The sequence below is a fragment of the Narcine bancroftii genome, chromosome 9 (genome assembly GCF_036971445.1).
Source record: "Narcine bancroftii isolate sNarBan1 chromosome 9, sNarBan1.hap1, whole genome shotgun sequence".
NCBI lineage: Eukaryota > Metazoa > Chordata > Chondrichthyes > Torpediniformes > Narcinidae > Narcine > Narcine bancroftii.
Genome location: NC_091477.1, coordinates 55,392,153 through 55,409,416, shown reverse-complemented (window position 1 = coordinate 55,409,416; position 17,264 = coordinate 55,392,153). Strand labels below are relative to the sequence as shown.

Here is a 17,264-nt window from a genome sequence, read left to right as displayed (position 1 = left end):
TAGAAAAATGGCAACTACAGACTCCAAAGGTGATCAAAAGCTTAGAAGCAAGCCTGGCTCTCTTATATCTGCACCAATGAAGCAATTAGACATACCCGAGTACTCAAACATGTGTGAAGCCAAATGTCTCAAACACTATGGAGCCCTGAAATGGGGGAACGATGTACAAAAGGTGCTATCATTTCTACATGATGAAAACCAAAATGTACACAAATAACTTTGAACAAAATCTGGAATGTACACTTTAATTACATGTGAATTTAAAAGTGTGGGGCACAAGGCCAAATAAGGAAGAGCGTCTTGGCCCCAAACATTATGGAGTGCTGTAATCATACCTCAGAACCTTTTCCAAACAGATCTGACATTGGGAAGGGAGTAAAGAAAATGAAATTAGTCTTAAAGAATATATTTTGAGGATGAATTTTTACTTTCATTAATACCCTGAAAGGTGGGGCTGGTTATTGTCCTGGATCTGAAAGCAATTCTTCTTTGCGATGCCTTGCAACCAGAATTTTTACAATTTCACAAATTTTAAAATAATTTAAAACCAGTGAGATGCTTCAACCACCAGACAGTCTGTTCACTCCTCAGCCAAACACTTCAATGCAAAAGGATTTACAGAAACTGAATACTCAATGACATTTCTTGAAGATCCTGGGAATAAAAATGCATCATCGTGTCACAAGAAGGGCCATTTCTGGACCGCATTTCATCAACTGACATCAAAGTGAGATTGGATGGAAGGAGTGAACGAATTTAAAAATCACAGAGTTCACTTTTCCTCACCCTGTGGGTACATAAATAGCTAAAGACATCCTTTAGACCAAGACAACCCGAGATTTCATGTCAGGGTGTGTTTGACCAAGCCAGACACCATGACAAGCAAGACACCAACATAACGTTTGACCTCTAGCAACCTGGCCGCCTTCTCTTCTTGCTTCACACCCACATTAGAGCCCAAGAAAAATCTCCATCCATCTTTGTCAGAATTACTAGCTGCATTGCCAGGATGTCAACACCCACATCAAGCTGGTTGAGATTGGTGGGGAGCACAGCTGCCTGGCCAGGGTGTTGATGAAGCCATTCATCTGCTGGTCAGTTGTGGAGAGAATGGCTTTGGACACTCACACTTGCCCCTACCATCCACACAGTTTAAAAACATGTCATCCATTGAGCTGTAAACCTGAGAAGGAAGACTTTATTACATTTGCCAGCTGCTCAGGTAATTGCCTGATAGCCACTCGTTACATACTGACCTGCACCAGCTGTGACAAATAGCCAAGAAGCTTTATGGTCTAAACAATGAGTTCTTGTGCCTCTGAACAGTAAGCAAATAATAATTCACAACAGTCTACATCAGTGGATCTCAACCTTTCTCTTTCCACTCACTCACCACCTTAAGTATCCCCTAGCCATCGGTGCTCTGTGATTTGTAAGGGATTGCTTAAGATGTTATGTGGGTGGGAAGAAAAAGTTTGAAAACCACCATTTTAATCGTGCCTAATTTACTCGTTATGTGCACAGTTTCATAGTTCCAAATGAAATGGGTTCAATGAGAATTTTTCTCAAGCAAAATATTTCAGTAACAATTGGGTCTAGAGCAGTGATTCTCAACCTTTCCCTTCCCACTCACATCCCACCTTAAGCAATCCCTTACAAATCATAGCGCACCGATGACATAGGGATTACTTAAAGTGGGATGTGAGTGGAAAGGAAAAGGTTGAAAGCCTCTGGTCTACATCAACATTTCTGAATATCTCAATGACTTGAAGGGAGGGAGGGAACTGCAAGACACTATTCTTTAAAAGTGATGAAAGACCCATCAGAAATCTTGTAGCTTCCATACAATGGGGCAACAGAAAACAGATTAAAACATAGCATCTTCTTATCATCTTAAAAAAAGCTTTTGTTTTAGTTTTTATACTGTCATTATTCTCATCACACTCTCTTCTCCTGCCTGAGGCACCAGAAAGTGGCGGCCAAGTTTCCAGCAAAGGCCTATCATGGGAAATGTGCAGCATTTGGAAGTAAAACACAGTTTTGACAGGATAATAATAAATGGGCAGGGAGAACAAGGTGGTTTTTAAAATTTACAAAACTTCCAAACTAAAAAAAATTGCGGTATTCTATTAAATTAATCCCATGATTCTTGCAACAAATGTTTTCTTTAAATCCATCCAAGACTTTTTTGTTTGCATCAAACTGCAGTCAGTCTTTGTACTTTGATGTGGCATCAGGAACAGAATGGTTGGAAGAAACTCTGCTACATCATGGGCAGTGCTGCAGTTGGAACCCCTTTGAATTGGATCGCTGCCTCACAGCAGGCCACAGAGAAGGGCTACTGATGGAATGAGAGTTCCACCGACTTCTCACATCTTCCACAGTCTTGAGATCAAGTCCCGCCTGCGACGTTCGCCTGCCCAGGATTTGCTCTTTTTCCGCAGTTTCAGCATCTCTTCTTGGAAGTCCACATGATCCATGGGACAATACTTGGGTGGGTCACAGTAATTCTGCAGCACACGGGGAAAAAAAAAAATCAATTAAGCAGGCAATGGATTTCTGACTCTGGGGGCCGCCATCATGGTTTCAGTTTATGGCGAGGCAGATCACGCAGATTTCTGAACTAATCCCTGGCCTGTTACCTGGGGAACACCCTAATCTGATGATAAACATTGTTCCATCACTGACAGAATTCTCTAGATGAGCATTATTAAAATGCATACTAGTTCCAATGGAAAAACTCATGATCATGTAGCAAAACACTTCAATTTCCAATACTCTGCCCTGGCAAACACATTTACAAATTCACAAAGGTAGCATTCCAGTCTTAAATGTCATTGTTTCTTACATTTAGAAACTGGACTGAAGTATTTAGATATCAATAGATACATTAAATTTAGACATACAGCATGGTTACAGGCCATTTCATCCCATGAGTCCGTGCCGCCCAATTTATACCCAATTAACCTTCGAACGGTGGGAGGAAACTGGAGCCCCCGGGGAAAAACCACGCAGACACTGGGAGAATGTAGAAACCCTTTACAGTGAGGGATTCGAACCCCAGTCCCAATCGCTAGAGTTGTAAGGCATTTACGCCAGCTGTGTTGCCCATACATCCTTTTCTAATCTTTTGAGTTGTACTGCAAGGAGACAAGCCGTTCTGCCCCATTTAATCCACACCAATCATCCACAAAACTTTGATTAAAAAAAAAACACTTGCATCAAATTAACTCAGGTGAAAGGGATGCCTCATAAATGCTTTACATCTCTGCAATATACCAAGTTTCCTTGAAATCACTGCTGGCCAGGAGGGCAAGAGTGGAACATTAGGAATGCTTTCCTCATAGCCTGTGTCTTGGAACGCAAAGGCAAGAAAATTCTGGTTTGCCGCATGTAATCACACTATTACACTCGATCCTAATCCCAAAGCCACTGGGCAAGTTTCCAGGTTTAAAAATCATTCCTTTCATTTACCATAACACCTAATGGCCTGAATATGCCTGAGATTATCTGATCCGGGAAGCTAAGCAGGCTCAGTACCTGGATGGGAGACCAGGTGCTGTAGGTTTCTGTGAGGGGCGCTGGACAAAGTGGTGACTCTCTGTCTGCCTTACATAGACAAGAGTTAAAGAATTTCATGTATATTACATTCCAAATGTAGCATAATGGGAATCAATAGGCTGATAGAATGATAGGCTGTGAAAGGGGTTTAAAAATCAGAATTTACTTCACATCAAATGCTGATTGATAAAAACAACTATTTGAAACTGCCCTCAAGATCTTGAATGTGAACCAGCAAAGATATTTGAATCGTATCCAAAGGACAGCAAGTATGAACTACTGTAGGACGTGTAAGTTTGGAATGGGCAGAGACAGTCAAGGCTACAATATTTTACTTCTAGGGGTGGTTGATTGCAGAACTGAATGCCTGATGAAAATGATCAACCAGTCGATCTGAGAACCACTCCCTCCATTTCCCCAAAGAAATGACAAGCTGCAACTTACCGTAAACATGGGAAAGAAAGCTTTGTATCCCCCTTTCAGGATGTAGAGTTCTGGGTAGTAGAGATTTGGATAATCATTCATACTGCGATCCTCTTCACGCACTGATCGACACCTTCAAGGAGGAAGCAGACCTGACGAGTCTGTAGGTTGTACATACATGGGGAGCCTCTCACAACTGCCAATTAAGTGGTTTTAATTCGCTGCTGTGATATCACCGTCTCCACCTCTCCGTGGACTGGCAATTTACACAAGGCACTAGCAAAGAGGACCTGTCATATGACATTGTCTGAACCCAACAGAGTTTCACCAGACACTGTCATCCAAGGGTGGCACAGTTAACAGTGGTGAGCACAACGCTGTCAAAGCGCCAGTGATTGGGACCGGGATCAAATCCCATGTTCTTGGCAAGGAGTTTGTATGTTCACCCCACGTTTTTTCCCCTGGGGCTCCAGTTTCCTCCCACCATTCGAAACGTACCGGTGGGGGTTGTAGGTTAGTTGGATGTAAATTGGGCAACACAGGCTCGTGCCTGTTACCGTGCTGGATGTCTAAATAGGGACACGCTAAGCAGGTTGGCCCAATTCTCAAATTTAGTAAAATGAGAGGTGGGCTCAGACATTATGTTTGGGAATGATGGGGCAGACAGTTCCAGAGGCTGGAGTGGGACACAGTCTCAAAATAAGATTCCAGCTCTTCAGGAGAGAACATCTGAAGGCATTTTGGAATTCTCTTCCCAAGGAGGCTTGTGGAAATTCAGCACCTGCATTGGCCTAATCCAAGCTTAGCAAGGGTCTGACATTGGAAGGAAGGAAGGAAGGAAGTGGTAAAAAGATCAAGAGTGATCTGACTGAAGAGTGGAGCAAGTGTGCTGAGTGAGCAGCCTCCCTCTTCGACTCCTCACATTCTTAAAAAGAACATCCCAAATTTCAGATTATTGACAGGGGTAACAAAACCAAGCCTGGTTCAACCCCAGCACATGCACCCAACTCTAAATTTTGACATACAGCACGGTAACAGGCCACTTCAGCCCACGAGTCTGTGCTGAATGGTGGGAAGTAACCAGAGCCCCTGTTGAAAACCCATGAGAATGTACAAACTCCTTACAGAGTGGGATTCAAATCGTAGTGCCACTCGCTGATGCTGTAAAAGTGTTGCGCTAACTTCTACACTAAATTCTTGAGAATGCTGCCAAACACTAGTCAAAAGAAATATGTTGGCTGATCTTCCCCGTTTTTTTTTTTAATTTAGAGATATAGGTCAGTAATTGGCCCTTCCGCCCATGAACCCACACTGCCCAAATATACCCACGTGACTAATGACTGTCAACTCCCATGGAACACAAGAGGAAATCGTAGAACTTGGGAAGAACAATGAAACTTCGTACAGATGCCACCAGATTCACTCGTGCTGTAATGGCATTGTGCTAACCACTACAAGAATCAAGCCATCCTTAAACAGAAATACAAAAAGAGTCTGAACCCTGATATTACTGCTCGGAGACACAATGTTTCACATGAAGCATTTTCACTTGACCATGAGCGATCATGGAAATTCTTCTGATTCCTTCCTTTCACATATTGAATACACAAGGATGCCATTCAGTCAATGAGTCAATGTCAGCCCCCATTAGAGCAAATCCCATCAGTCTCATTCCAGTCACCTCATTCCACTGTGGCTCTGCTTCTCCCAAATCCTATTGTCACCCATCATCGCCAGCAGTAATTCTTTTTACAGTAGCTATCAACCTACAGCAAGTCTTTGGGCTATGGAAGGAACAGGTGCACTTGGGGCAGGGGACAAGACACCATCCTTGGAAGATTGTGCACATAACACCAGTGGGCAGAACTAACTCTAACTGCTATGCCACCATGGCTCTGAAGCAGGTCATCTTAAACACATTAAAATGTCTTTGTATTTTAACATCCATCCAATGCAGGATTTTGCCTCGGATATCATTGTGCAAATCCTCCTCACATCTGTCGTGTGGTACCATCACGGCCAAAAGCCAGAGAAGTCCATCTTTGGGCTGCGACTAATTGGACAGGGTTTGAAAAGCTGAAACTCATTTTACTGCAACTTCTCTCTGCCAAAGAGCTGGCTCCAACTCCATTAAATCACCATTTCCCAAGAGCTGTGCCAACAAATGCATGAATAGTAAGGTTCCAGTCAGCCATGCTCAACAAGGAGGACTCACTTGCATTTAACCTCCCAACACCAAGTGATGTTACCAGTGACAGTTTCACTTCATTCCTTGGTTCCGGAAATGAGGAGACCTTTCCCTTCCCAACCCCTTCAGCCTCCTTTCATTTGTTGCTCAGTGGTGATCAAGAAAACAATTAGTGCAACTTACATCTTTGGGCCACGCTCTGATGAAAATTCACAGTGGAAGATTATAATCAATCTCTTGTCCTTGGATTGAGAAATTATGGGTTCCTTCAGAAAATACTCGACAGCGTCATCTGCCGTGTGAAGGTTCAAGGCACCCTAGAAGGGAGAGAGCAGCAAGAGTCTCAGCTCAGAGAGAACGAGATGTACTGTTTAATAGAAACATTAATCCCAGACTGGAACCTTACATTTTGCAGAGTTCAAACACATGATATAAAAATAATTTCCGAAACACACCCATCTTAATAACTGCACTTTCTACATCAAAGTCAGATCCTCACACAATCAAAGCCCTGTTCATGTTTGAGCACATGGACACAACTCGGGAGCAGGAACAACTTCACAGTTAACACCATTCACTTCATACATATAGAAATCCACAGTACAGGCCCTTCAGCCAGTGTTGTGCAGACCTAATCATCTACTCTAAAAACCTGCCTAGAATTTTCCTATTGAATAACCCTCCATTTTTCTCTAATGGTCTCTTCAAAGATCCTATCATACCTGCCTCCACCACCATTGCCCCATGCACCCACCACTCTGGAAAAACTTCCATTCCACCCCGTACTTACTCCCAAGCACTGTAAAAATATGCCTCCTGGTGCTAGCCATTTCAGCCCTGTGAAAAAGCTCGTGGCCGTCCACACGATCAATGCCTCTCATCATCTTGTCCACCTCATTCTCTGTTGCTCCAAGGAGAAAAGACCAAGTTGACTTACCTATTCTCCAGGCAGCATCCTTGTAAAACTCCTCTACACCTTATTAGCCACATCCTTCCTGTAGTGAGTTGACCAGAACTGAACACAATATTCCAAGTGAGGTTGAACATCTCTCGATCCTACAGTTAATGAAGGCCAATACACCATTTGTCTTCTTAACCACACTATCAACTGGTATAGCAGCAGGTTTGTGTGTCCTGTGGACATGGACCCCAAGATCTCTCAGTTCTTCCACACTGCTCAGAGTCCACCTGTTAACATTGTATTCTACATTCAAATTTGACCAACTAAAATGAACCAGTTCACGCTTTTCTGGGTTAAATTTCATCTGCCACTTCTTAGCCCAGCTCTGCCTCCCACCAGTGTCCTTCTGCAATCTCTGGCAACCCTTCACACTATTCACAAAACTACCAACCTGTGTTATTTACATACTTTCACTTCTACCCTTCCACTTCCTCACCAGGTTATTTATATATTTTTAAAAATGACAAAGCTGGGGGGGTGGTTCCCAGATCTCCATGGAACATCCCTGGTCACAGACATCCATACAGAATATGAACCATCCACAACCACCCTCTGCCTTCTGTAGGCAAAGCAAGGATCCCCTACTCAAAGATTCCCTGCCTCCTTACTTTCCCAATAAGCTTTGCATAGGGAACCTATCAGATGCCTTACTGAAATCCATGTACACTACATCTGCCAGTCTACCTTTAATGTGCTTAGTTACATCCTCAAAGAATTCAGTCGGGCTCATGAGACATGATGTTTCCCTCGATGAAGCCACACTATCTCTAATCAAATTAGGCCTCTCCAAATGCTCATGAATCCTGTCTCTCAGGATCTTCTCCAACAGCTTGCCCTCCACTCATTGGTCTATAATTTCTGGGGTATCTCTACTCCTTCTTGAGCAGCGAAAGCATGTGACAGAGATTGGGTGGGTAAGCATTAGGCCAAAACATGCAGCAAATTTAGTCACAATTCGTTGTGGGGAAATTACTCAAAAATATCCTTTCCACCTTGAAGGAAAATTAGATGCTTCGGTGGAATTAAAGAAAATATTAGTTTACAGCGTTCAATGCATTTACCTTGATGTGTCCCCCTTCAAATTCATACGGGTAGCGACAGTCAACGATGTAGATTCCCCCTAAAAGGTGGTCATATTCTCCATGCAAGACCTTGGCCATCTGTGCAAAAGTCAATAGGTTTAAAAAGGTGCACCCAGACCGTCATCATCAAGTTTTACGACAGAATGAAAACCCACATATTCTGGTATGGAGTATCAGGTCAAGAGTGTAGCTTACAGCAATGGCAAGCTCAGCTTTACTTCGAACTCGAGAGTATTTTGGTTTTGGCCAGAGAACTTTTCTATTGAAGGAAGGACACCCTTTGATGAAGTGCGAAAAGTTAACATCCTGTCTGCTGTTGAATCACTCTTTAAAATACAAAAAAAAAGCACCTTTTTAAAAAGGTAACAGCACACTGGAATCAGAGACTGTAACAAATTGGTGCTTCAAAAAAAAAAAATGTCAAAACATCACAAATGCTGGTAATCTGAAATCAAAACAGAAAATGCTGGAAAGAATGAGCAAATCTGCCAGCTTCTGTGAAAAGAGAAGCAATGTTAATCCTTCAGGTCAAAGACCCCTTATCACTATGACTGAAAAGTAAATCAATTCAGGGCCGCACACCAAGAAGTTGAGCTAGCTGCTTTGACAGTGAATTGTATTGATGGCTAACAATGCAAAGAAAAGGTTTTGGCAGCATAGAGTAATGCATAATCATTTCTCCCAATGTCAAGGTGTTTGGCTGGTATTAGGCATTCATTTCTGGAAGCCCCATGGCAAAGTTCCTCATGGTACTGGAACAATGGTATTTGGATTCCAAACCAATACCTTGTAACAGAGCAGCTCACTCTCAGACTTCTTGCAACTCTATGCAGCAAGCCTTTTGAGGGTTAGTGTTGGTTAGACCAGTGGTCGTCAACCTTTTTCTTTCCACTAAGTAATCCCTATGCCATCATTGATCTGTGATTAGTAAAGTGGGATGTGAGTGGGAAGGGAAGATTGAGAATCACTGCTCTGGACCCAATTGTTCCTGAAATATTTGGCTTGAGAAAAATGGTCCTTGGCCCATTTCCTTTGGAGTTGTGAAACTGTGCACATAATGAGTCAATTAGGGACAATTAAAACAGTGGTTTCCAAACTTCTTCCCAACCACATTCCTCCTTAAGCAATCCCTTACTAATCACAGAGCACTGATGGCCAAGGGAATAATTAAAGTGGGATGTGAGTGGAAAGAAAAAGGTTGAGAACCACTGCTTCAGCCATTCCCAGATTCTGCTCAACCCACTGAATCCCTTCAGCAGATGAGAGGAATATAAAACTCAGATTCCAGCATTAGCAGTTTTTCACGTATGCTCCTAATAGCACGAGCTGGCCTCAGTAAAACCCTCACTTTATTCAAATAAAAATGGCTGAATCGTGAAACATCTGGGACTGCTTGAGCCTACTCCGTGACCTTCTCTCCTTTAAGGAATTGGTTTGGAGTCCAATTATCATTGTTCAGTACCATGGTAGACTTTCACCTTGGGGCTTCCAGAAGAGAATGCCTAATCCCAACCAAACACCTTGATGTTGCGAGAAATGTTTGTACATGACTATATGCTGCCAAAGCATTTTCCTTGCAGGCACCAACTCCGTTTCTTCACAAATAAGACAGCAGGTGAACAGTGGAACTCACAGTTTCTGGGGTGATATACTTCAGATCTTCATGCTTGCCTGTCACAGTTGGCAGTGCATAGACCTGCCAAGAAAACAAGTTATTAGCATCATTGCTGGCACCACAGAGAAACTAATGAGCCTGCACCACCCAATTAACCTTCTAACCCGTACACATTTGGAGCACTCAGAGGAAACCCACGTGGACACGGAAAGGCTGTACAAACAGCAGTAAATTTGAACCTGGGTGGCTGGTACTGTAATGGTGTTGTCCTCTCTGCGACTTAGTACAATGCCATTTGTAAAACAGTGATGACCCTCAAGGAATGACAAAAAAACAGGGGAAAACTGGCAGAGGTGATCCAAGGAATGGTCAATTGCATTCCATGAGCAATACTCTCCTTTCCCCCCCTTGCCATGAATGGTGCGCAAATGCTGAATCCATACTCACATGGCAGCACCGTGGAGAGCAAGGACTTGCCACATTTCAAAGTTCACCAGAGAAGACGTTGGAAAGGGAGGTAGAATTCCGGATCTCAACAGTGCCATGGAGAAAGTTGAGTGGTCCCAAGAATCCACTGTTTGGAATTATTTTATAAATGCTTTCTCTCTATTCTGACTAATCTCGGTGGATTTAAGTCAGAAACAATCCATTGACCTTACAAATCCCCAATTAAAAAAAGTGGACATCTTCCAGCTGAGTAAACAAAAATAATGTCTGAAGTAATTTGGGAGCTTTCAGGATCAATTCTACACCTGGTTTCAAATTGTTCAAGCTTTCTGCCCCAGAGCAACCAATTTATTTTGGTAACTGCAAATTTATACCACGTCTTACACATTGAATCATGTATGAGAAACCTACTGGCCTGCTCTCAAAACAACCTCGCTCAATTCACCTTGTTACAGAGAGCGATCAGCTGCTTCAGAGTGAAGACAATGTTATTTTACAAATCATCAGGGCTTGTGGGCTACTGGTTCTGTAAGGCAAAAAAAAAGTAATCTGTTCCACTATTTTCTCCTGCAGGTCAATTGTGAGGAGAGGCTGCAGAATTCCCAGAGTTAAGGAGGTTCAGAGGCAATCTAATAGGTGTTTACGGTGATAAAAGGATTCACCACCATCTACTCAGTAGCAATTATATTTGGGCGGAAAGTGCTGGCCTTGATCCTGACAAATTAACAAAGGAGCAAACAGATGACAAGCAAGGATTTTGTGTGGTCAGGGAATCCAGAATAAAACAGGAACAACAGCATTTGTTCAAATATAACATTTTATAATTGGTTGGGCTAATCAAGATTGATCTATCCCATACATTACAGAAATCAGGATGCCAGGCAAACTGAGACTTCCAAAAAAAAATGGATGAGTTAATTCTGGAGGGTCAGCCACCACTGATCAAAGGGAGCAAAGAGTTGAGGTTATGATCAATCACAATCCATTTGCTTATTCAGGGTCCAAAGCAAAGAGCATGGAAACAGGTCTACTGAGATCACGCCAATCAAGAGCCCATGTACACCAATCCCATTTTACTCTGAATTTAATGGTTTATTTTCACATGCACCATGATACAGTTGGAGGGTATTGGGGGGGGGGGGTGGAGAAGGGGGCAATTCAACCTGCATGTGCAAAACAAAACTGCAGAGCACTGTGTTACAGGGAAAAGAGGTCTTCCAATGAGGAATCAAAAGCATCCTATTTTACAGATGAAGGTGCATTTGATAGTCAGGGATGGGGAGAAATAGCATCCTCTCAAACATGCACCTGGAGAATAAAGGGGAAATAAAGAGTATGAGCAGTGGGGTGGGTCCTTTAATGCATTGACAGGAAGTGCAGAAGGAGTCGATGGAGGGGAGGCTGGTTTGCCCGATGACTTAAGCTGTGCTCTCTATCTCTTTTTCATCAACTCCCCTGCGATTCCACCACTCATCTACACACTGGGGACAACTTACAGTGGCCAGTAAACCTAACAATGGGCACATCTTTGGGGCGTGGGAGGAAGGAGGCACAGTTGGTATCGCGGTTAGTACAACGCTTTTACAGCGCCAGTGATCGGGACTGTGGGCTTTGAATCCCGCATTGTCCATAAAGAGTTTGTACATTTCTCCGTCTGCATGGATTTTCCTCGGGGTGGGAGGTCAGTTTCCTCTCACTATTCAAAACGTACAGGGTTGTAGGCCAAAATGGCCTGTTACCATGCTGCAAGTCTAAATTTAAAATTAAAAAAAAAACAAGCAGATCAAAGGGAAAACAAGCAAACTCAGACAGATCAGCAGGCAGCTCTGGGAGCTGGGCAATTGCGCTGAACTTTGAATGGCTGAATTAAATTTCCTTTTGTTTCTGCCGAAGAAAGGTGGGAGGGCAGGATGTGTTAAGATTGTTGGTTGACACGTGCACCCTGTTGTATTGCATGACTCCATAGATCAGTAGATTGATGAAACTCACAATGGTTGCATTTTTTTCCCCATTTGTTACAGAGAGCCATCTGGCAATCATTGAACTATAAAAAGAGACCAATTGTAAACAATGCAAAACAGTTGAAACCCTCACTTTGGAAAAGTTCCCTATCAGCTCCATGGGGTCCCTCTCATCATCCAAAGCACTGGTCACATTCACTTTGCAGCCTGCCACGACTGGTCTCTATGGAGAGCAGAACAAACAGTTAACAGTTGGGTGAGATTATCATGGCCTTTTTACTCCCACCTGCATCAAAAATAATACAAGTCACCAGTGAAGTTGGCAAATCAACTACTAAGAGATGTTCAGTTTCTCTGCCCCAGCAACTCATGCCCTATCTCACAGGGCAACAAAGAAGGCTTTTCCATTAAAGCAGTGGTTCTCAACCTTTTCCTTTCCACTCACATATCACTTTAAGTAATCCCTGTCATAGGTACTCTGTGATTAGTAAGGAATTGCTTAAGGTGGTATGTGGGCAGAAAGAATAAGCTTGAAAACCACTGTTTTAATCATTCCTAATTGTCTAGTTGTGTGCAGAGTTTCAGAACGCCAAAGGAAATGGGCCAATGACAATTTTTCTCAAGCAAAATATATCAGTAACAATTGGATCAAGAGCAGTGATTCTTAACCTTCCCTTCCCACTCACATCCCACCTTAAGCAATCCCTTACTAATCACTGAGCACAGATGGCATAGGGATTACTCAAAGTGGTGTGCGAATGGAAAGAAAAAGGTTGCGAACCACTGCATTAAAGACAGAAGTAGCTGGCTACCAAATATGGTTTTTGGATATCTCATTTCATTGTGATTACAAATGAGCTAAAGAATTGATGATAGTCACAATTACCCTGGCCATCTTCCTCAGAATCAAAGCACAGGAAATCTCAAGTAGGAGGGACAAGGGAGAGGCTATGGATGTTTTATATTTGGATTTTCAAAAGGCTTTCGACAAGGTGCTGCTTAAGGGGCTGCTTAATAATAATGATGGAACTTCAGAAAGATATTAGATTGTGTCAAGCATTGGCTGATAAGCAGAAAGCAAAGGGTGGGAATAAAGGGATCCCATTCTGGTTGGTTGCTGGTTACTAGTGGAGTTCCGTAAGGGTCGGTGTTGGGGCTGCTTCTTTTTATAATATATATTTGATGATTTAGATCATGGATTGAACGGTTTCGAGGCAGAGGTTTCAGATGATATCAAGATAGGTGGTGGAGCAGGAAGTGTTGGAGAAACTGAAAGGTTCCAGGGAGACTGGGCAACGAAATGGCAGATGAGATACAATGTTGTACATTTTGGAAGAGGAAATAAACAGGCAGATTATTTTTGGATGGGGAGAAAATTCAAACCTCAGAACTACAAAGAAACTCCAGGGTCCTCGTTCAGGATAACCTAAAGGTTAACCACCAAGTTGGATCAGCAGTAAAGGAAGTGAATGGGCTTTCATTTCAAGAGGAACAGTACATAAGAATAAAGAGGTGTTGATGAGGCTCTATGGGGCACTGGCGAGACCTCATTTGGAGAACTGTGTGCAGTTTTGGGCCCTTTATCTTAGAAGGGATCTCATGGATGCTGGAGAGAGAACAGAGAAGATTTACCAGGATGATTCCTGGAATGCAAGGGCTAACATATAAGGAACACTCAGCCGCTCTTGGACTGTATTCATTGGACTAAAGAAGACTGAGAAGGATCTCATAGTAGATGTGAATAAGAGATTTCCCTTGGTGGGTAAATCCAGGGCAAGAGGGCACAGTCTTAGAATTAGAAGGTGCCCATTTAAAACAGAGATGAAGAGAAATTTCTAGAGCCAGAGGGTCAAGAATTTGTGGAATTTGCTGCCACATGCCACATTGGGAAGTTTAAGGGGGAAGATTGATAGGTATCTAATTAGTCAGGGTATCAAGGGATATGAAGAAAAGGCCGAAACCTGGAAGTAGCCGTGAGAACAGTTTAGCTCAGGGTGGATTTGTGGAGCTGACTTGATCTTGTATCAATATGGATAGAGTAAATACAAGTAGGTTTTTTCCACTGATCTGTGACGAGACAAGAAGATATGGGTTAAAGGTGAAAGATTAAATGTTTAGGGGAACCTTGAAGGGGAACTTTTTCCACACAGAAAGTTGAGAGTGTGGAACAAGCTGCCAGCTGAGGTGATGAATGTGGGCTCAATTTTGACATTTAAGAACAATTTAGATAACTATATGGATGAGAGGAGCCTGGTCCTGGGCTATGTGCAAGTCATTGGGACAAGGAGAATAATAGTTTGGCATGGACTACATGGGCCGAAATGTCTGTTTCTGTGCTCTAATGTTCTATGGTTCTAACATAGACACAGTGATGGAGCCTCTTCTAAACTTTAAGCTTCGTGGTTCTAAACAAGCACACATTCAGAAGGACCTGTACCATGAATTGGCTCTCCTGCCTCTTCAGATCCTGGTGCTCAGAGGAGCAGTCGAAACTCTTCTGCCTCTTGGTCTTTACTGGAGTGTCCATCTCTTGAGAACGCTCTGATCTTTTCAGGAACGACTTATGTAGTCTCTCTGGCATAGAAGGTGACCGAAACAATCCTGGTCTACTCCTGCATACTGAAACCTAAGAGGCAACATATACAACCAATAATTAGGAGGAGGTTAGATTTTAATTTATACATGACCCTTCCCCTTTTAAATTAAATTTAGAGAGTGCGGTAACAGGCCCTTCTGGCCCACCAGCTGATGCCCTAAAATAAACCTAGTGACATACAATCCTCATACACTTTTGAAGGAAGGGTGAGAGGAAACCGAGCTCCAGGAGGAAACACACGGAGACGTGGGGAGAACGTACACACTCCTTACAGACAACGTCAGATTCGAACCAGAGTCATAGTGTTATAGTGTGGCAGAAGCCTAACAAGAGTGATTTCAATCAATCAGCCCAGTTTATGTGGAACACAAGATTTCTGAACATTAAGGATAGGGTTAAATCATTATTGGATTTAACCTGGCAATTCTCAATGATTTCTCATCAAATTGCTTTGGAATTACTCGGGCACATTGAGGAATAAATGTTCATTTTGATATAGAGCTTCACATGTAGATAAACAGCTGCTGCCATTGCAAATTGCAGAATATTCTGATACTAACGTAAGCCCTACTTATTGCCTCAAGCATCAACACGGCACAACATTAGCAGGAGGACCAGCAAATAGCAGCCAAAGTACAACTAGAATCCAAGCCGCTGCACTTGCTCAAAAGTAAGCCTTGCTCTGATCTCAATAGGAGTTCCTTTTGGCTCGGATAAAAGCCCACTCAACTCACTGTAGTCCCTATCACATGTCACAAGGCCAGTCACATAGAAGTCCAAAGGCCACCAATGGCTTTAAAAAGGTCTCAACACTGAACCACAGTCTCACAGCCACTTCTCAGTATCTCCGACATCAGCCTTACCGGGGCAGTACAGTTAGCGCAATACTATTACAGCACATTCAACTCTGGTTCAAATCTGCCACTGTCTGTAAGGAGTTTGAATGTACTCCCCATGACCTCATGGATTTCCTCCTCAAAGCGTACGGGCTTGGTAGGTGAATTGGTCACATGGATATATTTGGATAGCACAGCCTCGTGGTCCAGAAGGTCCTGTTACTGTGCTCCATCTCAAAATTAAAAAAAAAAAATAGAGAAGAGGCTTCCTTCCCTTGACAATCCTTGGAGAACCTGGGAAACCAGCAAGTGGCCTGGACAAGTAGTAAATGCAATTTAAATCATTGGGCTGGTAAAGTGCTTCAGAGCTCTGGAGATTGCTACTCTTTCAGTTCAAGGACAGAATGTCAATAATTATGACTTTTGAATCATCATATTCTAAAAGAAGCACGTTGAAACTAAAGCTTTTTGCACTGGGACAGGAAGCCCTTTGTGCCATTTCCACTGGGCCAGCATTAACTGGAACGCTAATTGCTTTTCCACTGAACACAACTCATCCCCTGGGATCGGAATGTTTGACTTTCAATTGGAAATGGGTGACTTTCTGCTGTCGCTTTTCCATTGGTTTTATTAGCACATCCGTCAGCTATGAGTAGGGGTAAAGGTGGTTATTCCCCAGCGTGAAATGATGTAATTTGACACTGGCATTTGGACAAGGTTCCTTTTCCACTGGACCCTGTCCCAGTAAATTCCCAGTTAATTCCTGGGACAGGGTGCCAGTGGAAAAGGGGCTTAAGATATACAACAAAAAAACATTGTGCTAGAATCCTATCCATGCAAAGCAGCTGGACAGACAACATAGCAGTGGTGTAGCTAAGGGTGGAGGGGGTGGAGTGGAAGGGGGAGTGACATCACAGGAGACTGAGCAGCGAGCACACAGTTCAAAAGGGGTCACTTTTGAAGAACGTGCTCAGGGCGGGGGGCGGGGGGATGCGGTCTGGCTGCTGGCATCTCGGGAGGAATAGCTCCGAAGTTATTTATTTCTCCTTGTTATGTACTTCCTTTAAAACTGTATCTTACTTAAGTTCCTTGTGTTTTGATGTTAAATACAAAATAAAAATTTATGCTGTCATGTATTAAAAATGATTTGATATGCGTCGTGGACCTGCCGCCGCCATCCCTCCTCCTGGTCCGACACTGCCCAAAAATAAGTGCAGCCCGCCACTGAACTGTTGACACCCACCCCCCCCCCCCAATCTGGCGTGTGTCGTGGCACTTTTTTTTATGTGCTCACTACCCCTAATGTTAGAACCTGGCTACGCCCCTGCAACACACCTGGTTGAATGCTGAAGGACTGTGCAGTCCAGTTGACAGAGAGTTTCAACATCTCACTGAGGCAGTCCACTGTACACGCAGGATTCAGGGTGGCCACCATCATCCCAGTGCCCAAAAGGGAGATAGTAACTGGACCAAGTGGTACGGACCTCCACAATCATGAAGTGTTTTGAGCAACTGGTAATGGAACGCACCAAATCGCACCGTCCAACAACATTGGACCCATTCCAGATTGCCTGTCATCCAAGCTATTCCACAG

At 43.2% G+C, this 17,264-nt stretch overlaps 1 protein-coding gene across 8 annotated transcripts in view; it reads right to left on the bottom strand.

Moving 5' to 3' along the window:
- Positions 1 to 229: 229 nt before the first annotated feature.
- LOC138743660 (M-phase inducer phosphatase 1-B-like) overlaps positions 230 to 17,264 on the bottom strand; it is a 103,289-nt gene continuing 86,254 nt past the window's right edge. For all 8 annotated transcript variants that reach the window (XM_069899200.1, XM_069899205.1, XM_069899207.1 and 5 more), the window contains 7 exons: positions 14,676 to 14,864; positions 12,372 to 12,461; positions 9,849 to 9,911; positions 8,195 to 8,293; positions 6,356 to 6,489; positions 4,006 to 4,117; positions 230 to 2,510 (listed from right to left, as the gene is read on the bottom strand). In XM_069899200.1, the coding sequence (XP_069755301.1) occupies positions 2,370 to 2,510; positions 4,006 to 4,117; positions 6,356 to 6,489; positions 8,195 to 8,293; positions 9,849 to 9,911; positions 12,372 to 12,461; positions 14,676 to 14,864 (828 nt within the window). In that variant the 3' untranslated portion in view covers positions 230 to 2,369. The remainder of the gene's footprint in view (positions 2,511 to 4,005; positions 4,118 to 6,355; positions 6,490 to 8,194; positions 8,294 to 9,848; positions 9,912 to 12,371; positions 12,462 to 14,675; positions 14,865 to 17,264) is intronic.